The sequence below is a fragment of the Coenobita brevimanus genome, chromosome 57 (genome assembly GCF_032717465.1).
Source record: "Coenobita brevimanus isolate Jiangsu-jjx chromosome 57, ASM3271746v2, whole genome shotgun sequence".
Taxonomy (NCBI): Eukaryota; Metazoa; Arthropoda; class Malacostraca; order Decapoda; family Coenobitidae; genus Coenobita; species Coenobita brevimanus.
This window is the reverse complement of record NC_137010.1, coordinates 57,019,947-57,044,822: the sequence shown is the minus strand read 5'-3', so window position 1 is coordinate 57,044,822 and position 24,876 is coordinate 57,019,947. Positions and strand designations below refer to the sequence as shown.

At 43.1% G+C, this 24,876-nt stretch overlaps 1 protein-coding gene across 1 annotated transcript; it reads right to left on the bottom strand.

Moving 5' to 3' along the window:
* Positions 1-1,840: 1,840 nt before the first annotated feature.
* On the bottom strand, positions 1,841-24,876 carry LOC145402039 (receptor-type tyrosine-protein phosphatase delta-like). Its single transcript, XM_080274136.1, has 8 exons — positions 24,816-24,876; positions 23,777-24,067; positions 22,861-23,012; positions 13,178-13,307; positions 7,638-7,737; positions 6,956-7,161; positions 3,089-3,379; positions 1,841-2,424 (listed from the first exon to the last, which is right to left on the bottom strand). Exons 1-8 carry the CDS (start codon positions 24,874-24,876, stop codon positions 1,841-1,843), a joined length of 1,815 nt encoding a protein of 604 aa, XP_080130262.1.

Genomic DNA, 24,876 nt, shown 5'->3' with positions numbered 1-24,876 from the left:
CGGCGGGCACGGCGGGCATTTTAGTCGCCCTTCACGGGGATACCAGGACAGTCTCTCTCTCTCTCTGACAACTGGTGTAAATACTGCGATACCACTCTACATTCCTTCCATAGCACTTCTTCGTGACAGGCACCATATTCTTGTGTTAATCCCTTGGTACAGTTCAGCGTTCAGGATGGAGAGATGGTACTTTTAGGCCAGGTACAGTTCAGTAGGAGAAATGGTACTTTTAGGCCAGGTACAATTCAGTAGGAGAAATGGTACTTTTAGGTCATGTACAGTTCAGTAGGAGAAATGGTACTTTTAGGTCAGGTACAGTTCAGTAGGAGAAATGGTATTTTTAGGCCAGGTACAGTTCAGTAGGAGAAATGGTACTTTTAGGTCAGGTACAGTTCAGTAGGAGAAATGGTACTTTTAGGTCAGGTACAATTCAGTAGGAGAAATGGTACTTTTAGGTCAGGTACAATTCAGTAGGAGAAATGGTACTTTTAGGTCAGGTACAGTTCAGTATTCAGAATGGAGAGATGGCAATTTTAGGCCAAGGTAATGGTATGAATGTCTTAAACCTGAAATTTGTGCTGCAGTTGTGGGCTTCGATTCCGTTCATCATACACTTGCTTTGTTCTGGAATCTTTGTCATGGTATAATACGCGGGAAAAGTATGTCTGAATCTTAAAGTTGTTCATTCAGCTCGAAAGAATTTTTACCAAAAGGTTTAAAATATATTCCATTTGTAGCTGCATTTTTATTTATTTATTTATGTATTTATTTATTTTTTGCCTTGCCTAGATTTTTCTTTTAACGTTTGGAGAAAAATCATAATCCAGGTTAAAGAAACTCATGATTCAGTAGTTTATTATTTATTTACTTATTTGTATGATTCCTATTGCTGGAAGGTTTTATTCAGCTAAGGATTGCCTCTTTGCTACATTATCGTAATTTGCTGTCTCGTAATAACCTCTGTATTTACCCCTGTCCGTTTATTTGTTTGTTGGTTGGTTGGTTTGTGAGCAAGATTACACAAAAACTACTGGACGGATTTCCACGAAACTTGGTAGAAGAATGGGCCTTGGCCCAGAATACACTCCATTAAATTTTGGTGTGGATCCGTATAAAGGTGCGGATTCGGGATTTTTTTTTTTTTCCACTTTCTTTAACATTGCGAGATGGGGCGGTTTTCGACTTTTTCGTAAAATTTTCAGTGAATATTGCGTGGATCTTGATGAAAAAATCAGGCACATTTAGAATGTTGGTATCTACGAATGTGTACAGTTTAGCGCGAATCCATATAAAATTCCGGGTCTAGCGGATCTAAATATGCTCTTATAGGGGGTGGTCTTTTTCTATATTGGATAGACTTGACTGAATTAAAAGGAACTTCATGTTGGGCCTTGGCGGAGGTATGCGCTCTACTGAGTGCCATTCTAGATTTCACTGAACTTGTTTTTGTTGCAATTATTTCTGTCAAAGATTCAGGAATAAATAAAAATGGAATGCTGTTTCTATAAAATATACTGTATTTAAAGATTCTAAAGCATCGCTTAATAATAACATAAATCAAGACAAAAATGGAACAACACATTCTTACCTTATTTAAATGAGAGAGAGAGAGAGAGAGAGAGAGAGAGGTACTAAGTATATTTTGTTGTATTTGTGATATTAAATCTTGAGGTACCTTAGTTTAGAGCTCAAAATGGACGAACTTTATAAGAGAGAAAGCGGAGGTTGAATCATAAGTGGAAGAGGTTTACAACAACACTGACTTTCCATTACATCAGTGACCACGTGGGATTCAGTACTATGGAAACCTTGCAGCTTCCATGTTCCGTTAATGCAACACTCAGCAGGTAGTTTCTTGAGTCACAGTGTCGAAAGGACCGTCACCGTCTTTTGCCGCGGCATATAGAGTGATGGTATATTCGCTACAGGCCTGGAGTCCATCTATTTGGTAGGTCATTTTGAAGGACCCCTCGTTGTCGATGGTCTCGGTACCATTGGTGGGGCCGCTCCAGGAGAGTTCGAACTCAGTCACACATCGGGAGTTTTCAGTTGGCTGGAACCACTGGACTGTGATGGAGGACCCGTCGTAGGCACTGACCCCCAGCTCCTGAGGGGCAGAGGGTACGTCGCCCGTTGTTCTGTCTCGTACGTCCTCCCAGGGAGACCTCTTCCCTGTGGGACTCACAGCGCTGACTCGGATCAGGTACTTCGTGCAGGACTCCAGACCAGAGATGCTATCCGTAATGGTTCTTGATGAAAACTCTGCAATACCTGTTCCATCCAGTAATTTCTCTTGGTCCTCATCAATGACGTTGATGTCGTACTCCTTGACGCACTGAGGGTCTGTCTCCGGGGGATCAAAGGTGATGGTGATTTGGTCGATGGATACATCAGTCACCTGCAGGTTCAACACCGGGCCGGGTGCTGTTTAATAAAACCTTTATGCATGAGAATCTAAGCTTGGACTTTATTGCTGTGTACCTGCAGCTGAGTTATCTAACTAATAGTGCTGATTGTGTCTAGCTTCCAAGTTGTAGTCACACATAATTTGTACTGAAGTACCTTTTAGGGTTGATGGTAGCCAACTACCTATCTAGCAACTGAAGAGCAGAGCTGAATTTCACAAGAGACATGACAAGAGTACATTATACAATGACCTCACAGGGAGTAATATGAAGGTGGCTTTTATTTTCACCTCGTCAGACTCAATTCTGCTAGTGTCAGATTTAAAATGAAATATATGTAACAAAATGAGCGTAGTAAACTGCAGTATGTAAAATAAATCACTTTGTAAACAGGTGGTAGATAGCCTCCATAGCCAAAGAAATTATGGCCTGTTTTCTTGGTGGCTAAACAGGCTTCTTTGCACCCTTTCCTCAGGAGTGTCTTTCTGCGTATGGCGCTTGAATATTTCCGTGCTTGATGTTAAGTAGTGCAGGTCGGTATTAAAGTGACATTAAAGTACGCACAAGAAAAGTCAGATTTAGTAAGGATGATACATGATTATGAAACGTGCTAGAAAGCCTTAGCCCACCAGATAACAGGCCTAAGACTTAAACACTAAAGACTCGAGAGAGGAATGACTCACCGACGTCTTCAGTTGAGGTGTGATTGGTGGTGGGGTCACTGTAGTTGGTTCCTCCAGGCGACACCACATTGATGATCACGTTATAGTCAGTACAGGGCAGAAGGTCCGTGATGATGAAGCTGTTGTCTCCGCCGTCGTCCACTTCCTCGCATGTCTCGTAGGGATGGAAGCCGTCATTCCAGCAGATGACGAAGTCCCCGGCACACGTGTCATCCTCGTTATCACCCCAGATCACCAGGATAGAGTCAGAGTCCTCAGGGTCCACGATTACATAAGGTGGTGGCAGGGGCTCTGTAAAAAATTATATTAAATTATCATTAAATTATCATTAAATTATCATATTATATTAAATTATCATCAGCATCATTGTTGAAAGTTGGAATACAAATGTGGGCGATTGTGTGTGTGTATGCGCCAACGCAAGATCGTGCTAGAAGAGTGAGAGAAGAGTTCTGGACAAATGTGGAAGTGTGCATGGAAAAGTTTGGAAGGAATGAGAGAGTGTTTTTGATCGGTGATATGAATGGTAAAGTTGGTAATGTGAAGGTGGATGGAATAGTTAGTGAGTGGGGTGTGCCTGCTGAGATAGATGAGAATGGGAGTGCGTTAGTGGACATCTGTGCTGGGAGGGGTTGGTAATAGCCACACTGCCTCTTCAGGCATAAAATGATCCACAGGTATACATGGCGAGTGATGAGAAGGGTGGGTGGTGAACTGAATGAAAGGAAGGCAATGATTGATTATGTGTGTGTGGATGAAAGGATGCGAAGATGTATATTGGATGCAAGAGTTTATAGAGGTTGGGGGAGTGGCCTTTCTGACCACTACTTGGTGGTGGCCAGAATTAGGATGCAAGTAAGATGGAGGAATAGAAGAAGGGAAAGACAAGAGGAAGGAGTAGTTGCAAGGAGAGTGGAAAGGTTACAAGAGGATGAGAAAAAGGCAGAGTATAAGAGAGAAGTGGAGGAACGATTGGGCAAATATGAATTGGAGCAGATGGGAGACGTGGAAGGTGTGTGTAAGATATTTACAGAAGAAATATGTGCAGCATGTGATGTGGTGTGTGGAAGGAAGAGAAGACGGAGGGGGTGCAAGGAACAGCGTGGTGGACTGAAGAGGTGAAACAGGCTGTGGCACAAAAGAAGAAAGCATACAATGAATGGATGAGAAATAGGGGCGTGGAAGAAGTTGAGAGGCAGAAGAGAGAGTTATATGTTGAAAGGAAGAGAGAGGTGAAAAGATTAGTAAGAGAGAGTAAGAAGAGAGTGGATGAGGAATTTGGAAGGAATTTGAGTGTAAAGTGGAGGGACTGTAAGAAAATGTTCTGGAGAGAAGTGAAAAGAGTAAGACAGGGTGGAAGTGAAGTTAGCAGGGGAGTGAAAGATAAACATGGTAGATTACTAGTGGAGAAGGGAGAAAAAGTGAGCAGATGGAGAGAACACTTTAAGGAATTGTTGAACGTAGAGGATGGAAGTAATGCGAGTATAAGTGGCTGGGGAATGGCTGGGAGAAGGAGGGAGGTGAGAAGACAGGTAGAAATCAGTAGGATAGAGGTTGTGGAAGCAATGAAGAAAGTTAAATCGGGAAAGCCCCAGGAATTGATGGAGTGTGTGGTGAGATGCTGAAGCATGGGGGAGAGATAGTAGTAGAATGGATGTGGAAGATGTGCAGATTGGCCTGGGAGGAAGGTAGAGTCCCGGAGGATTGGAAGTCAGGTATAATTATTCCCTTGTACAAAGGAAAAGGGGAAAAAGAAGTGTGTGGTAATCATAGGGGCATTTGTCTTCTTAGTATAATAGGAAAAGTGTATGGTAGGATACTTATAGACAGAGTTAGAGAAAGAACAGAGAAATTAGTTGGAGAAGAACAGGGAGGCTTTAGGAAGGGAAGAGGTTGTGTAGATCAGATATTCATTCTTAGATCTTTAGTGGAAAAGTTTCTAGAGAAGGGAAAGAAGTTGTATGCGGCTTTCATGGATTTGGAGAAAGCATATGACAGGGTGGATAGACAAGGATTGTGGAAAGTGTTAAGAATATATGGAGTAGATGGGAAGTTGTTGAATGCTGTGAAGAGTATGTATGATGGTGCTAAGGCTGCAGTGCGTGTGGATGGTGAACTAAGTGAATTTTTCTCTTTGAAAGTTGGCTTTGAAACAGGGATGTGTCATGTCTCCATGGTTGTTCAATCTGTACATGGATGGGGTAATAAAAGAGGTACAAGGTAGGGTAGTGGATGTTGGAGTGGCCCTGGTGAGAGAGGACAGTGTTTGGAAACTCCTGTACTGTTGTTTGCAGATGATACTGTGTTGTTGAGTGAAGATGAAGGGAGCTGCAAGGCTTGGTGGATGAGTTTGAGAGAGTGTGTAAGAAACGGAACCTAAAGGTGAATGTAGGGAAGAGTAAAGTGATGGTCTTTGAGAGAGGTGAAGTCAGTGAATGCATAGCGAGGTTGGATGGTGAGGAATTGGAAAATGTGAGTACGTTTAAGTATTTGGGTAGTGTGATGAGTAAGGATGGAGGTTTGAGAGGGTGAAGTGCTTGAAAGGGTACAGCAGGGAAGAAAGGTTGCTGGTTCCTTGAAAGCAGTGATAAGAAACAGGGAAGTGAGCATGGAAGTAAAAAAGTTACTACATGACAGTATTGTGATACCAACTCTAACGTACGGAAGTGAAGCTTGGACGTTGTTGGAAGGACACAAGTCAAGAGTGAGAGCAGTGGAAATGAGTTATTTAAGAGGAGCTTGTGGAGTCACGTGGAGAGACAGGCTGACGAATGAGGATATAAAGGAGCGTTGTGGTGTTGATGTGGATGTGATAGGAAGCGTTGTGAGGAACACACTGAGGTGGTTTGGCCATGTGGAGAGGATGGAGGGTGAAAGACTGACGAAGAGAGTGTATGCGAGTGAGGTGGAGGGTGGAAGAGGGAGGGGGAGACCGAGGATGAGATGGAGGGATGGGGTGGAGAGGTATATGAGAGAGGGGGGTGTGAGTTGGGAGCAGGGTAGTGAAATGGCGGGGGACAGGGCGACTTGGAGGCGATTTGTTTGTGGCCACCCCAAACGGGATTGAGGCGTCTGGCAATAGATAGATAGATAGATCATTGTAATTCTAATGCATTTTTTTTCTGTGTATCGTTGTCATTATAGTCGTGGCGCACGACTCTGAGGTTGTTATTATCGTACCCTGGCATCCTACCATTCAAAAGTGCGTCCGATTTCCTGTCATATTATACATGAATCATATTATTATACACGAATATTATTGTACACGAACATTTTATACACTAATCACATGCGTCTCATGTTATACACAAAATCAGACGCACTTTTGCATGGTAGGCTGCCAGGGCACGATAATAACAACCTCATAGTCGGGCACCGCGACTATAATACCCACTGCTCATTTTCAGTACATACCAGGACTTTTTCATTCAGGTCTGGTGTGATGGTATTAAAAAAGGCACAATCCTGAGACACAAGACCCCTGCATCACTGAGGTTTACACAGCTACCTTCCTTAGCTGCTACTCAAGGCTTTCATTTGACCTACTAACGCACAAATGGTGGACTGAAACCTTAGCTGAATGATGCCAGAAGCCCGTGTTAGTGTCCTGGAAGCTGTGGCAGGTGATCGTATTGGCCATGATATTTTTATGATGTCAGTAGGCCTTATGAAAGATCAGTAAAGTTTAGTAAAAAGAAAATCAGACTATCGGACTATTCCCTGCCATAGTCTGGAATCAACACGCACATCCTTTCCAACAGCAGATCACTTATTAAACCACTTCACCATCACCTGCCAGTCGTAGAGGTGGTTTTATTCAGGGTAGCTGGTAATTCTCTCTCTCTCTCTCTCTCTCATCTTCCTTACCAGTGTCAGCAGTGGCGGCGTAGCTAGTCACCGGCTCACTACTCAACGCAGCGGAATTCTGGGAGCGGATGTCGATAGTGTAGTTGGTGCAGGGGAGGAGTGGACTGATGGTGGCTTCATTCTGGTAGCCACTCACTCGCAAACTGCCTGGCTCGATCGACACATCATCCAGAAGGGCATGGGTCTCGCCAAAGGTTATCATGTATCTGGAGTGGGCGATGGAAGGTGTTTACATTTCGTTTTGAGCCTCTTGCTGCTGACTGTAGATGATGATGTTCATTTTGAGGGAAGATCTTTGGTAGTGACGAGGTTAGGAATGATGGAGGGTGTTATCATTTCGTTTTGAGCCTACTGCTGCTAACTCAAGATGATTATGTTCCTTTTGAGGGAAGATCTTTGGTTGTGACGAGGTTAGAAATGAACTTACCCCTTTGCTGCACCGTGGCATAATTTTAAATATATTCTTATTATCTACTGCCAGTTTATTCATCTAAGAAAAGACTCTGAACGCTGTCCTAAATTTGAGTTTCATAAAGGAAACAGTGCACTATGGATGAGTTTATAACAGTGCACTATGGATGAGTTTACTTGGGGAGCCTAAACCTTACGTGGGTTGCGTGTTCGTTATGTTTTCCCCTGTGTTTACCCATTCTCTCTCTCTCTCTCTCTCTCTCTCTCTCACCTGTCAACACAAAGCGGGTTAATGACGGGGTCGTTCCAAAGCATCTGAATGGTCTCCTGTGTGATGAGGCCCACCACCACGTCCTGGGGGGGACCTGGCACTGAAGACATGAGAAGAAGGTACCAGGTTAAAACAGAGAAATAGCTAAAGGAATGTAATATTTGTTCAAAAGATGAAGAGCTAAGGAAATTAATACGCAAGAAGACATGCATAAAAATACAAATAGTTCCGAAGTTATTTTGAAACAAGGGAACGTTTTTACTTTGCTTAGTGTGCTTTCCCTTGTCCAAATCTGCTTTTTTTTTTTTTTCTTCTGTGTTCTCACATGGATTCAGCGCTGTGCCTCTTGTGAGACCTTGTTTCCACTGAAGTGTTTATTTGATATATATATATATATATATATATATATATATATATATATATGTACAGCATGATCAATTGTAGGCATCCTTTCCCAACTGACTGTTTTTTGAGCAGAAAAACATATCCAACATGACTTTACTTGAAGGGGTTCGTATCCCTGTCACATTTGGGGTATATTTGTCATGTTGCGTCCTGATGTATAGTAACCAAGAGACACACTCTGACCCTCTCAACTTAGGAATATTAGTCAGAGAAGGTGAAATACAAGGCAAAGAAACATACCAAGTTTCTCTCAGCGTAGAACCCATGTTCTCGTCGGTTCAGAAAGCCTCCCTAGCACCATTTTTCCAGCGATTTATATTTTAATTGCACTTACTATCCTCTTCTGTATTACATAAATCCATCCAAAATCACCATGCTCTTCATATAAAACGTACAAAAGCATAATAACCAGCCAGTTCTAAAAGTAAATCGGTAAGGAAGATGTGTTAGGGAGCTTCCTAAACCGACGAGAATACAGGCCTAGGAGTATAGTATCTGTCTGTCTGTCTGTCTATAGCCAGACACCATAATCCCACAAGGGGTGGCCACAAACAAATCGCCTCCATGTCGCCCTGTCCCTTGCCATTTCACTGCCTTCCCCCCAGCTCACACACCCCTCTCGGATCTTTTGTGTTTGGTGCACGTTCTTCCATTTTTATTTGTATTTTGTCACTAATACAATTTTTAAAGCTGATTCCATATTTAAACTTAATTTTTGGAAGAGATTATTTATTAAAGAGTTAGGTTAGGTGAGAATAGTTAACCCGCCCCGTCCCGTTGACATATGGGTACATTGCAACATTTTGCATTTGCCAGTCCCTGCGACGTACTGGTACGTCGTGCAATTGCAAGGTCCCTAATTTGCACAGTTTTCAATTTTCGCGTGTGATTTTTCGTACGTATACACGGGACACCTTCCTCTATTCCTCTACAAGATGCCAAGCAAGGACAATGCCTTACACCGCATAACCTCCCCCCTCCCCCCCTCACGCCATTGTCTCGGTAATTCACCTGTTACCAGTGACCTGGTCAGTAAAGATATTCAGGGCCAGAGTGATTCCCCAATCGATGACAATGTGGAGGACAAAGTTTACATAGCATTAGAAGAAGAAACAGTCAGAAATAATGATCAGGTAATGTGGAAAAAGAAGGTCAGGTATGGTGATGAGTTAGTGAGTGAAACAATGCTTATAATGCCTATATTAATGCTTGAAAACCAATATGCTTTCATACTACATATAAATTCGTACCTAGTAAATAAATAAATACCATTTATGAGTTGTGTGAAATAGTTACCCTCCCATAGAACTCGTTTTCTTCAGTGCTAGCCTGTTAGAAAACCCAGTCAGGTAAGGAGGTACTCCTACCTGGATCGAGTATTTTAAACCTCAGGTGATCGATTTCTCTATGAATATTCGATGTTTCTCACCAAAAGTGGAAGTTTTAGCCAAAAAAAAAAAAAAATCGAAAATACCTCCGGATTGGGGGGTGTCAGAGGTGCGAAATAGCTCGGGACGTGACGGGTTAATGATAATGATAATAATAATAATAATAATAATAATAATAACAAATAATAAAATATAACATTCATCTTGCCCCATGCATAGATAAACACAGCCATGGTGCATAACAGAAGCGTGCCAGCCTCAAACCACCTTCCTTTCCTGACAAATCCACTCGTTACAGCCGCGTTCAGGACAGCGCCACTGAGCACATCCACCACCAGTGCTTACGTCTGTCGATGCTTACTGCGGCATAACTTAGATTTTTGGATCTATTGTGGTTATGCTTAAATATTGTTTGCTGTTATTATTCTGTCTATCTATCTGTTGCCAGACACCTTAATCCCATAAGAGGTGGTCACAAACAAATCGCTTCCACGTCACCCTGTCCTTCGCCATTTCACAGCCCTGCTTTCAATTCACACCTCCTCTCTCATATTAACTAACCTAATTCTTATTATCAGTTAACCTAACCTAACGTAAAAAAAAAAAAAAAACACTCCCTCAGAATATGTTCAAATGTGGAATCAGCGTAAAGAACTGTATTAGTGACGAAATTTACCAAAAATGAGAGAATGTGAACAAACACAAGAGATCCTCCTCTCTCATATACCTCTCCACTCCATCCCTCCTTCTGATCTTCGACCTACCCCTCTTTCTCCTCCCCTCCACCTCACTCGCATTCACTCTCCTCGTTTGACTCTCGCTCTCCATCCTCTCCGCTTGGCCAAACCACCTCAGTGGATTTCTCCTAACGCTGTCTATCACATACACTTCCACACCACAACACTCCTTCACTTCCTCATTTGTCAGTCTGTCTCTCCATGTGACTCCACAGGCTCCTTTCCAATAACTCATTTCCACTGCTCTCACTCTTGACTTGTGTCCTTCCAAGAAGGTCCAGTCTTCGCTTCCATACGTTAGGGTTGGTGTCACAATACTGTCATGTAATGACCTTTTTTTTTTTTTTTTTTTCCTCCATGCTCACTTCCCTATTTCTTATCATTGCTTTCAAAGAACCAGCAACACTTCATCCCTGCTGTAACCTTTCAAGCACTTCACCCTCCCTTCCATCCTTATTCATCGCACTACCCAGGTACTTAAACGCTCTCACATTTTCCATTTCCTCACCATCCAACCTCACTGTACTTTCAGTGACTTCATTTCTCCTGGAGACCATAACTTTACTCTTTCCTACATTCACTTCTCCTGGAGACCATAACTTTACTCTTTCCTACATTCACATTTGATTCCGTTTCTTACACATTCCCAGACTCATTTACCAAGCCTTGCAGCTCCCCTTCGTCTCAACAACACAGTATCATCTGCAAACAACAGCACAGGAAGTTTCCGAATGCTGCCCTCTCTCATTAGGGTGGCTTCAACATCCACTGCCCTGCCTTGTATCTCATAACCCCATCCATATGCAGATTGAACAACCATGGAGACATGACACATCCCTGTTTCAGTCTAACATTCAGATGGAAAAATTCGCTCAGTTCACCATCCACACGCACTGCAGCCTTAGCACTCTCATACATACTCTTCACAGCCTGCAACAGCTTCCCATTTACTCCATATATTCTTAATACTTTCCACAATCCTTGTCTATCCACCCTGTCATATGCTTTCTTCAAATCCATGAAGGCCACATACAACCCCTTTCCTTTCTCTAAAAATTTTTCCACTAAAGACCTAAGAATGAATATCTGATCTACACAACCTCTTGCCATCCTAAAACCTCCCTGTTCTTCTCCAGCTAATTCCCCTGTTGTTTCCCAAACTCTGTCATAAAGTATCCTACCACATACTTCTCCTATTTCACTAAGAAGACAAATGCCCCTATGATTACCACACACTTCTTTTTCCCCTTTCCCTTTGTACAAGGGAATATTTATACCTGACTTTCAATTCTCCGGGACTCTACCTTCCTCCCAAGCCAGTCTGCACATCTTCCATATCCATTTTACTACTATCTCTCCCCCATGCTTCATCATTTCACCACACACTCTTTCAATTCCTGGGGCTTTCCCCATTTTGACTTTCTTCATTGCTTCCACTACTTGCATCCTACTGATCTCTTCCTCCTTTCTCACTTCCCTCCTCCCAGCCATTCCCCTGCCACTTACACTCGCATAACTTTCATTCACTACGTTTAACAGTTCCTTTACTGTTCTCTCCATCTGCTCACTTTTTCTGCCGTCATCACTATCAGTTTGCATTTCATCTTTCACTCCCTCCCTCCTTCTCTGCCAGGCACTCAAATTTATTCTTTTCCGATCATTTTTTCACCTTGAAATATGTGGATTAGTGGATTTGTTTTATACCGTTAGAAAGCTGAGACTTCGTAGAATAAAGTGAAAGAAAAAAGGATGTCATATTGCATAAAGTAAAAAAGTTATGACGAGTATACGTTGAAAGAGCACATAAAGTTTTTACCAAATCTGCGCGCTCGATTTTTTTTTTTTTTTCAGATCATTTTAACCCCGAAGTATTTGGATTAGCGGATTTATTTTTATACCGTTAGAAAGCTGAGAGTTCTTAGAATAAGATCAAAGAAAAAAGGAAGTGATATTGCATAAAGTAAAAAAGTTATGAAGAGTATACATTGAAAGAGCGCATTGGAGTGCTTATACCACTTTCTTCCTAAGCGTTTTTGTGGTCACGTTTTCGAATTTTCCCATGAGTGAAAATAGTATCACCGAACTGGAAATTCAATCAGGCTTATACCAGACCAGGACGCTAGATGCAGTTCCTGATTTATGGTGAATATTTCTTTGAATGCGGTTCACGTCTACAGAGTTGGTTGGACACTTCTAGGTTGGAGGCGAATCCGCATCCAAAGACCAAGAAAGAGTTAAAGTCCTTCCAAATTCCTCATCCACGCTCATTTTACTCTCTCTTACTAATCTTTTCACCTCTCTTGTCCTCTCTACATACAGTATAATTCTCTCTTCCGTCTCGCAATTTCCTCCACGCCTCTGCTTGCAATCCATTCACTATACTGTATGCTTTCCTCTTTTGCAGCACAGCTTATCTTACCTCCTCTTTCCACCATGCTGTTCCTCACACTCCCTCTTGTCTTCTTCACCCCACACACCACCTCACGTGCTGCACAGATTTCTTTTATGAATATCTTGCATACACCTTCCACCTCTCCCATCTGATCCAAATCATATTTACCCAATTGCTCCTCCACTTCTCTCTCATTATCTGCCTTTTTTCCATCCTCATGCAATCTTTCCACTCTCCTTGTATGGACTACTTCCTCCTGTCCTTCCTCCCTTCTGTTCGTCCACTGTATTTGTGCCTTGACTTTCTCCGCCACCTAGTGGTGGTCAGAAAGTCTGTTCCCCCAACGTCTGTATGCTCATACATAAGAATTTATTGAATGCCACAGCAGCTGATTTGCTGGGTTCACCCAGTTCACAGTACCAGTTGCATAAATAAAAGGGTAATATTGTGGCATGAATCTCTAATGTACTGTATAATAAGGACTTCATTTGACAACAAAGGATAGGAAAAACAGAAACAAACAAAAGTTGGGAGAGGAAATTAGGGATGAATAAAAGTTGAGCAGATTTTAAGATACCGAAGAAGTGAAATATTAGGCCATCTTTGTGCTCTACCTACCATCTTGACGTGTTTGGACGGTCTCATCAAGAGTGGGTGCGGACAGTCCTGATGGCGTGATTGGGGTGATCTTGACGTGGTAGAGGCCACAGGCTTGCATATCTGCCATGGTGATCTGTGTGTCTGTTGTCTGGGGGAATTGGGAGGAGAAGGGTAAAAGTGGTTCGTTTGGTGATGCTAGGTCTGTCCGGGAAGTATCCGACTATAGGGTCTAAAAAAAAAAAAAAATACAGTAGCTAACCTGTTGAGCTAGGACACTAATTCCCCTCAAAGCAGGCCCCTTCTGTTTTTTTTTTTTTTTTTAACGAAATAATGAATGGAGGAAGGAAAAACAAAGGGAAAAAAAAAAGTCCATGTTCCACATGTAGCCCAGCGTCCTTTTCACTGCTTGAAACATTTTTCAAAGTCGGATTTCAGTATTTCTTGTAGGCGCTTCATTGCATTCTTCTTGATCTCTTCTCTCGGATGAACGTTGCTCAAGACATGCTGGAGTGTGCAAATCACCATCCAGACTTTCTGAAGACTGTTATCACTGGAGATGAGACGGGTGTAAGGTTACGACCCAGAAACCAAAGCACAGTCATCCCAGTGAAAGCATGCAGGGTCGCCATGGCCAAAGAAAAAAAAAAAGCACAACAGGTCCGCAGCAAGGTGAATTGCATTCGCATGTTGACATTTTTTTTCTTCTGACTACCGTGGTGTTGTGCATCACGAATTCGCACCAGAAGGTCAGACTGGCAAAAAACATTGCTGCCACAATGTTATCCGTCATCTTTGTGATACAGTTCGGTGGAAGAGACCAGACCTTTGGAAAGTGGCAAATTGAAGCTGCACGATGGCAACATCTGCCGATTCTTCTCAACTGATTCTGGAATTTTGGCCAGGCACAACATCCTGCAGGTCCAGCAGGCTCCCTACACACCAGACATGGCTTCGTGCAACTTTTGGTTATTCCCCAAGCGCTAGACTTCACTAAAGGGCTCCTGATTTGAGTCAAGAGAAGAGATCATGACAAATGCGATGAAGCACCTGCAGGAGATACCAAAAATCAGCTTTGAAAAATGCTTCAGGCAGTGGAAAGAACACTGGCCTACATGTGTCAAGTCAGAAGGGGCCTACTTTGAGGGGGATTAGTGTCCTAACTCGACAGGTTAGCTATATAATTTTTTAAAGTCAAAGTTCAGATACTTTCTGAACACATCTCGTATAGTAGACCCTAACAGACCTTGGTACACTGGGTAGTGGACTTAGTGGACACCATAAAGGCAACCAGATTTCCATCGGTTATAACGAACAGTGTCCATTAAATGAGGTGCAGTGGTTCACAATGCATATTTAAATGGAGTGCACTGGATCACAATACGTATGTTTCCTACCCATTTTACTCCAGCCTAGCCTGTTCTTGTTATCTCCCCATCATGATTGCTGAGTTGTCAAAACAGACTATAGTAATACTGTACTACTCATGAAGAAGCGTTTTGAGAAGGATGTGAAATAACTGCAAAATGGTGAAATTGTGGGTCAAGTTAGGGTAAAATAGGTAGAGTTTTCATTTTTAGTACTAGAATGTGCTACTGTACTTATTTATTTTCAAACATGTGCTTGAAATCCCACCTCGGGGATACTGTCAGATGTAATGGATTATCGGCTTTATTGGATCAGGTTTCCCCCATTTAGTCCATTAAAGCAAAGTTCTGGTGTACTGTAGTGCATTTTTTGTAACCTGACAATTCCTAACCTCTTCAGTTGACTGCCAGTAGTGCTGTGCTGTGTTTGAAGCTCCGGTTTGACACATAACCAAGGAGACCCATTCCTACTAAGGCTTATTGAATTTATGGATCCATGATTATAAATATTCAAATTGTGGGAGCGGCCAAGTTAGTCTGGTAAAATAGAAACACCGTGAAACAATAAAAAGTTGGCCAATACCTCCCTTCCAATTGTAATGATGGAAAGTGTTAGGTTCGTATGCCTTTCAGTTACCCCTTAACCGCGGGCGTTACTTTCGAGATGCTCGGGAGCAATGGATCATACCGCGGGGCGTCACTTTTGTGATTCTGTGTTATTTTGAATTATCCCGGGCTTTCAAGTGGTGACTTGTATCATCTATCAGTACTGCCAATGTCCAACACTAGTCCGCACTCCAAATCTCATCTGTACTCCCATCCATTGTTGACATTTTAGCGATTTTCCCCCCTTCCTGACTCTCCTCCCTACCTGCCCTCCATTACCCTGTCCTCTCACCTCCCCAGCCGCGCTGCGCTAAGCAAATCTTCCCCGGATTTTTCCACAGATTTCATCCATTGAAATAAGCCCTATGCCCTATACTTATACAAAATAATATATATATATATATATATAAATAAGGTAAGTGATAATGGTATACACCAGGAATTGGCTAATTATCACCTGACAACACCTCACATGCATTCATTCGGTACACTACCATGGTAATTTCCCCTTTGAATTATGCCTTGTAATCTATTTCTGTAATAAAAATATATATCAGAAAGGAAGGGAGAAGCCTAAGTGACATTTACATTCACCTGGAACTACCTATTTCTTTATGTATTGCCGAGATTTTCTACCAATAATATATTAGCATGTAAGTTAGCAGCTGTCATCCTCATTGTCACTGTCAACCCTTCCCTTCTCAGGTAAGCCATGGCATTTAGTTCCTTGTCCTCCACTGTGGTCAAAACATGTTGCACTCGCGCCCCGGCATTTCTGCCGCTTCTGCGCCCATTGCAAAGGGCCCCGTGACCTCTACATGCAGAAAAACTCGTGAGGGAAGCAAGAAAGGACTAAGTGACTCTGCAGTGGAACATGAACTAGCGGAATTGTCAATGGTGATGATGGATAGTGATTTTGACCCTTCGGGGGATTCGTGTGATGAGCCGGGTGAGGAAATCTTGCCAGAAAGTACTAGTACGAGTGCTTCAGTGTCCAAAGTTATCCCTAGCTTCAAGGGAAAGGAGCCGTTAGTGCAGCAAGGGAAGGAATTTGGGAAGGGAGTGAAAAGACGGCGTGTTAGCCCCAGAACAATAGCCCCGCTTGACCCAGCCCGCCATGAGTCCCGAGTTGATTCACCTCCCCGTTCCCCAAGCCCCACTTCACTCATTTCTTCCTCTTCTTCTGCTGAATTATCTCCGGAGTCTTCGTCGTCGGAGTCACCACCAGCATCAACAGTGAAGGCAGGCCATAGAGGAAGAGGTAAATCCCTGACCCGTAAAAGTAGAGTTGCTACTAGAGTAAGGGCTGCTAGTGCTGTACGGCAACTCAGGGTCAATGCGAGTGACCTTGAACGTGGTAAATCTCCCTCACAGCCACCCACCACCCTCACCCACCCTACACTGCCACGACAGGGAATCCTGGACGCCTTCGTGTGGACAGAAGGGTCCGATTTTGTCCCAGGACATTTAGATTTTGATGAGAGTTCCTCAGGAGTACAGCCTTCCTTCACTCTTGACGATGATGCTGAGTGTGTGGACTTCCTTTTGGCCTTCCTAGATGACGAAGTCATGCAGCACATATGTGATGAGACCAACAGGTATGAATCACAACGTGTTGCAAGTGGTACAGGTGCAGCCAAGATGCAACAGTGGTCCATGCTGGGAGTGCAGGAGCTGTTTGTGTTCTTCGCCCTCATCCTTCTCATGCCACACTCAAAGAAGCATGAGTTGGCAGAATACTGGTCCATGGACCTCTTACTACCCTCACCCACCTTCAATAAGTACATGGCCAGAGATCGCTTCCGGAACATCTTGGGAAACCTGCACTTTGCCGACAACGATGTACCTTCCCAAACCGACCCACTCTGGAAGATCCGGGAGATTCTGAGCAGAATGAAGGATAAGTTTATGTCATTCTTCCACCCCTTTCAGAAGGTTGTCATTGACGAATCCTTGGTTTTGTTCAGAGGACATCTTCGGTTTGTGCAGTACATTCCAAGCAAACGCCATCGCCTTGGAATCAAGTTCTTTGTACTGTGCGACTGTAAGACGGGGTACATCCTTGACTTCGTCATTTATTCAGCCCGCACTGTCGATCTGCATAAAACACACCCCCTTGGCTTCTCAGGCTGTGTAGTGAAAGTGCTCCTTGAAAAGTATTTTGGTGGGAATCATGTGCTGTATACAGACAACTATTATACAGCACCGAAACTTGCCAAATACCTTTCAGAGTACGGCATTGGCTCCTGTGGTACTGTCAAAAGTAATCGTGCCCACTTCCCTAAATTCCCAGAGGCAGGAACCTCACAGCGAGGAGACGTGCACCTACGCAAGTCTGAGAAGATGCTGGCAATACGGTGGCATGACAAGAGGGTCGTGCACATGCTCACCACCGTACATAAAGGGGAAATGACAGACAGTGGGAAGGTCGACCGTAGGACAAGCGAACCTGTGATGAAACCTGATGCTGTGTTAGACTACAATATCAACATGCGGCTGGTGGACAAGTCCGACATGATGATTGGTGAGATCGACTGCCTTAGGAAGAGTACTAGGTGGTACAGGAAAGTTTTTCTGCATCTCATAGACATGACGATGCTGAACGCCTTCATCCTGTACAAGATGAAGGTCAACCCAGCCAAGTCCTTCTCCCTGAGGTTGTTCGCCAGGACTTGTGTTCAGCAGCTGCTAGAAAGATATGGTAGGGTGACAGCAGCAACTCCAAGGCACCATCAAGTAACACCTCCCGACGGACTTGAGCAGAGGGCGTACATGGATCGGCACAGACTGGTGCTAATGCCTGCCACAGGCAAAAGGAAGGCTGCGATCCGCAGGTGCCAGGTGTGTGCACATACCACCCGAAGCAAACCTGAGCACAAACGCACCTCTTGGCAGTGCGCTGAGTGCCAGGTTCCCCTCTGTGTTACCTGCTTCTTTGATTACCACAGCCAGAAGCAGTTCTAAAAGTGCAAGTGGGAAAGGAAAGTAATGTGAAAATAATGTGTAAATAGCAAGTGAAAGCAATGGATGTTCAGTACATATGATTGAACAGTGTATTATAGTTTTATCTTACTGAAAGTGACAGTGAATAACATAGTGTAAGTAAAATAGAAGGGTAAATATTGAAGATACAATAGAAAATGTAAGTAGTAATGTAAGTAATTAGTAATATAAGAAAATGAGTACAAATACTTGATGTTATAACAGTGAAAGTGAATCCGTGGCTCTCTACATATTTTACTGAATGAAAAATTGAATGACTTCAGTGACAATAAACTAATACTACTGAAGGAAACTTATGGATAAAAACTCCAGATATATATAAGTGTTATATAGTAATAGAAATATAAAGTGAATAATGAATGACAGAGTACCAAGAGCGAACTAGCGCAAGTGGGAAGGTCATACGCGCTCGTAATTTTCATTGCTTTCACAGTGGGTTTTTTTTGGAGTATGGATCCCATACTACTTGATAATCATAGAGTAGTGTTTATAGTGTTAATATCTGGCTGTGGTAATCATATTACGGGTTGTCGGGAAGTGTAAAGTGGAGACTTCGTTACCCAACTTCAGAAGTCTCCACAAGTCCTACGGTAATCGACGAAGGCTCAACAAACATCCCAGGAGAAAGCTGAAGGTATGTTTTTTTTTTTTTTTTTTTTTTTTTTTTTTTTTTTTTTAAATGCGAGGAAGAAGGAATCAAAGGCATGAGCCCGCAGTAACAGTTCCCTCCAAGAGAAAAACAAAATACAATAGAGAGCCAAATTCAAGATCCGATCATTTTGAGATGCCTGGACACACTACGTTTGAAAGACTGGAGATCATAGGCAGAAGGAAATACAGACAGAGGGAGACAGTTCCAGAGCTGACCTGTTGCATAAATGAAAGACTGGGAGTAACGGTTAACTCTTGCATTAGAGAGTTGGACAGAAAAGGGATGAGAGTTTGCTGCCAGACGGGTGCTACGCGCCCGTCGTAGAGGTGGAGGAATGCAAGCAGACAGTTCAGAGGAGCAGTGACCATTAAAGTAGCGATAGAAAAGAGATAAAGATGCAACAGTGCGGCGAAGAGACAGAGGTTGAAGGGAGTCAGTAAGAGGAGGAGAGTTAATGAGACGAAAAGCCTTTGACTCCACCCTATTGAGAAGAGCTGTATGTGGGGAGCCTCCCCACACATGAGAGTTGTACTCCACACAGGGGCGGATAAAACCCCTGTATAGAGTCAACAATTGTGCAGGGGTAAAGAAAGAGCGGAGTCGGCTTAGCACACCCAATCTCTTGGAAGCAGATTTTACAAGAGATGTAATATGATCTTTCCAAGATAAGTCCCGAGTAAATGAAACCCCAAGCATGTTCAAGGATGATGCAGGATTAATCTGAATATTATTAAACATTAGTGGGTATACCTGTGGAAGATTTTGTCGGGTTGATAAGTGTAAGAACTGAGTCTTAGATGCATTAAAGACAACCATATTATTTTTACCCCAGTCAGAGATATGAGGCAAGTCAGACATTAGGTGTGCCATAGCCTCATCCCTTGTTTCTTGAAGTAACTGTTGAGATGGGCGTTGCGGGAACCGAATGGAAAGGTGAAGGGTGGAGTCATCAGCGTATGAGTGGATAGGGTTAGATGTACAGCTTAGAAGATCATTGATGAATAAAAGGAAGAGAGTTGGTGATAGGACAGAGCCCTGGGGAACACCACTGTTGATAGATCTAGGAGAAGAACGATGGCCGTCTACGACAGCAGCTATAGAACGACCAGAAAGGAAGCCGTAGGAGGGCAGTTTGGAAATTAAAGATTTATGCCAGACTCGATCGAAAGCGTTTGAGATGTCAAGTGCAATGGCAAAGCTTTCGCCAAAGTCTCGAAAGGAGGATGACCAGGAGTCTGAAAGGTAGGTGAGAAGATCGCCTGTGGAGCGTCCCTGACGGAACCCATACTGACGATCGGAAAGAAGGTTGTGATAGGAAAGATGCCTTAAAATTTTTCTATTAAGAATTGACCCGAAAACTTTTGAAATACAGGACGTTAAAGCAATTGAACGATAGTTGGAGGGTTGGGAGTGGTCACCCTTCTTTGGGACTGGCTGAATGAGAGCAAACTTCCAGCAAGAAGGAAAGGTACAAGTTGACAGACAAAGGCGAAATAGTTTGCCTAGGCAGGGTGTAAGCACAGAAGCACAGTTTTTGAGAACAACAGGAGGGACCCCATCAGGCCCATATGCCTTGTTAGTACTGAGGCCAGTAATGGCAGAAAATACATCAACTGAAGAAATTTTAATGTCAGCCAAGAGGAAGTCAGAGGGGGGAAGTGATGGAGGAACAGCACCGGAATCGTCTAAGGTGGAATTGGAGGAGAAAGTCTGTGCGAAGAGATCTGCTTTATCAGTAGAAGAAATAGCTACAGAACCATCAGAGTAGAAAAGAGGAGGGAAGGATGATGAGGTAAAGTTGTTAGAAAGATTTTTGGCAAGGTGCCAGAAGGAGCGGGAAGAATTCGAGTTGGAGAGTTGAGAGCATTTAGTATGGATGAAATTATTTTTAGTAGAGCGAAGAACAGACTAAGCATGATTCCGGGCAGAAACGTAAAGATTATGTGATTCAGGGGTGGGTTGGCTCCGGTACCTTTTGTAGGCCTTCTCCTTGTTGCAGACAGCATTAGAACAAGCGTGATTAAACCAAGGCTTTCTTGCGTTAGTCAAAGGATATGAGAAAGGAATGTATGCTTCCATGCCCGAGAGAATAACCTCCGTAATGCGCAAGGCACACTCAGATGGCTCACGGCCATGGAAGCAATAATCATTCCAGGGAAAATCAAAGAAGCACTGCCTGAGGGCCTCCCAGTCCGCGGCTCCAAAATGCCAGAGACGACGTTTCCCTGGAGGGTCCGCAGGCCGTACTGGAGCGGTAGGACAGGTTAAGGTAATAAGTTTGTGATCGGAGGAGCCCAACGGAGAGAAAAGATTAACAGAGTAAGTAGAAGGATTAGTTGTGAGGAAGAGGTCAAGTATGTTGGAGCTCTCTCCAAGGCGGTCAGGGATACGGGTAGGGTGCTGTACAAGCTGCTCTAGGTCATTAAGGATAGAAAAGATGTAGGCTTGTTCACCAGGTGGATCCGTGAAAGGAGAGGAGAGCCAAAGGTGGTGGTGAACATTGAAATCTCCAAGAATGGAGATTTCAGAGAAAGGAGAAATGGACAGAATGTGTTCCATCGTAGAAGTAAGATAGTCGAAGAATTTTTGATAGTCAGTAGAATTAGGGGATAAGTAAACAGCACAGATAGATTTAGTCAGAGAATGACAGGAAAGCCGAAGCCAGAGAGTGGAGAATTCAGAAGAATCAAGTTCAGGAACACGAGAGCAAGATAAGTCGTTGCGTATGTATACACAACAGCCACCTTTGGCTTTGAAATGAGTATAGAGAAAGTAGGAGGATACAGAAAAGGGTTTGCTGTCAGTTGCCTCAGACAGCTGAGTCTCCGTTAGAAAAAGGTGAGGTTTAGAGGAGGAGAGGTGGTGCTCAACAGAGCGAAAGTTAGATGAAAGGCCGCGAATGTTGCCATAAGCATACTTAATTTTAATATTCTAGGACTAATAACTGATTTTTGGCAAATATTTTTTGAGAGTCTGTCGGAGCCCGAATAACCCTGCGGGACACGCAAAACATAGGTAAACATGCCCGCGGTGTAAGGGTTAAAGAAGCTCCCTAATACCTCTTCCTCAGTTATTTAGTTTTTGATACGGCTAGTTAATATTAGTGTGTATGTTATCTGTGATGAGTATGACTGTATTTGAATAATTTTAAATGTCACTGAAGAGAATAGTAAGGAGCAGTTAGCAAAATAAATTGAACGAGGTGTTAGGGAGAATTCGGGCCTTTGTTTTATCCGACATCAGTTTGAAGCACCTAAAGAGTATGAAAAGAAAGAATACACCAAGTCATTGAGGGAAAGATGAGAACATGAAAGGTTATTAGGTGACAGCAATAAAGCACATAACGATAGAGTATGAGAAGCAGCGACAAAACGTTCAGGGAAGGATGAGAACAATGGAAGGCAGGACAGTGATGGCGGGAGATTGTCAACAGATTTTTACACATGATAGTTCAGTACATCTTCGTTTAAGCTGTTCCCCTCGTTGTATTTTTAACTCTCTCTCTCTCTCTCTCTCTCTCTCTCTCTCTCGTTTACCAGAGGAAGTAAATTTTCTCTTCGTTCTTCGGTCTGTCAGCTGAATTTATGTAGCTTAATGGTCCGGAAGTTGTGCTGTCACTTGATTAATTCCATGACGGTGTCGTTTCAAGGCTATTAACTTGATTGTAGTGCTGTTCCATGATGGTTAATTTGGTCCCTTCACCATTTCAAAACAGTTAATTTGGCTGTACTGTAATTTGAAGAGAGTTTATTCGGCTGTATGCTGCAATTTGGTACAGTTAATTTGGTTGTATCGTAATTATAAAACAGCCTTTTAAAAGACTATGTTACAGGTACCACTTCAAGACAGAAAGGTTATAGCAAAATACATCTGATTTCGATGTCTCGCCTTCACTACTGCCTCCACCACTTTTTTTTTTTTTTTGTTTTTTTTTTTTGTTGCTAGTATTGTCTCAAACAGCAGACTCTTACTTTCTCAAACTGTAACCTGACGTGTGATTCCAGTACACCCAGAGCAACATTCACCCAAAATGCAGTTATCGTTCTTACTTATACTACTGTGTCCATCACACTTACAGTATCGCAGATGGTGTCAACTTTTCCATCCAGTCTGAAGCACACTTCATAATGGTCCACACAAGCTCCGTTCTCAGTTGGGGCATTCCATTGGAGGGTCGTGCCATCGTCATCTTCACCAGCAATTGCAACGTTGCTTGCAGCTCCAGGGACTGTGATGTGGGAAAGAGATGGAGATTAGGTCCTGTGGGGGAATAGGGGTTGTGTGGGGCTCCCTTGGTACTGCAATACGGGGAGGACATGAAGGTTAGGGCGTGTGAAGGAATGGGAATCCTGTGGGGTTCTCCAGACTGCGATATGGGGAAGACATGGTTAGGTGATGTGAGGGAATGGGGGTTGTGTAGTTTGTGGGGTGAGTGAGGTAGGAGATACCATATTATGCGTGGTAGAGATGGTGTGTGAGGTGTTCAGTTGTTGTTATAGCTTCTAGTTAGCCTAATTATTTTCTGAACTTAGTAAAGTTTAAAGTTAGACATTTCTTTAATCACACTGACTTTTGTGTACCTCGTAATTAGCCTCGTGCGTAATCTAACTCGGGACAAGAGTAAGTTAGTCTGTCTTGTGTGCGTCTCTGAAGTTAATTTAGTGTTTAAGTATATCCTAACTCTTATCACCGGGATATCCAGTGGTGTTAACAGGATCAGGACCACCAAGCTTTGTATAACACGTCTCATATAACACCCATGTTTGTGTGTCATGCAGTTTTATCGTGTAGAGCAGGGGTGGGGAACGTCCGGCCTCCGGGCCGTATAAGGCCCGCAAGACCATTTGATCAGGCCCACGAAGCTGATAATTTTGTATGGTCCGTGAATGAAGTTAAAAATATCCTAATGGCCCTTAATAGGAGACAGGTTCCCCATCCCTGGTGTAGAGATATCTCAAGCCAACTGATCATTTAGCCATGTGCTGGACTCACGCAGATCATTGGTGTAGCCAGTGGTGTTGGCGCTGTCACCAAGAACGTCCGACCCACCAGAGGGATCGGTGAAGTAAGGGACCAGCTCGAAATAGTGTTCCTGGCAGGGCTCTAGGTAGTCGACAACGGTGGTGCAGGAAGCGGCCGGGCACCTCTCATCACTGGAGAAATCGTTGTCGGTGGTGAGGCTGTACTTGTGCAGCGCGTACGTGGCGTCTCCCGCAACAAAATCCCACGAGAGCTCGATATACTGGTCGCCTTGGTCTGTCTGCTGGAAGTTTTGGATGTAACCTGTAGGGGTGCAGTGTAGGTTAGTTTATACCCGTGCGATAACTTACGTCTGGCGTTATTATTATTAGTGTTACTGTAGGTCTGGCGTTGTTATTATTATTACTGTAGTTATTATTGTTAGTATTAGTAGTAGTAGCAGTATTAGTATTAGTATTATTTTTTTCCGCTATAATATTATTATTAGGCTAGCAACACATTTCAATTCAGTTTGACATAGATGTGAGCAGTAAATCTCAACCTCTCCTCCGATGTAAACCCTTATAGACTCAATCCGCTTGGAGAACATTAACCCACTAAACCACCAGGCTTCATTAGGTTATATGATTACCACCGAGCGTTCGAATGAGTGGATGATGTGCCCCAAATTAAAAAAAAAAAAAAAAAAAAAAACGGTCGTCGGGTGTAACTGACGAATTTTGAGTTTTGGGGAAGTTGAAAATATCGCTATTGATAGTTTCCCCAGCGTTAGCATAAATTCCGCCCAAAATACATCAGTACTGTGTGAAAATAGCAATATCAAGTTCTTGCTAGACAAAGTTACGCCTCAAATTACCCATGAAAATAATAAGCACTTTTTCAAACGCCGTGAAAGACAAGGATTATTCGGCTAGTGTTTGATGTAACGGGAGAGCCATTTTCACGCAGTATTTTTTCTGTTTAAACGTAATTTTTGTAGAGAATACGAAAATGATTACTGTCGAGTTTTTTTTCCTCGGCGCAAATATTTAAAGTGGCCATTTTAACGTACCTAGATCCTGGCCCGCCGCTATGGCCAGGGCGGCGGCCAAATAGAGAAGGAAGATGGCCAT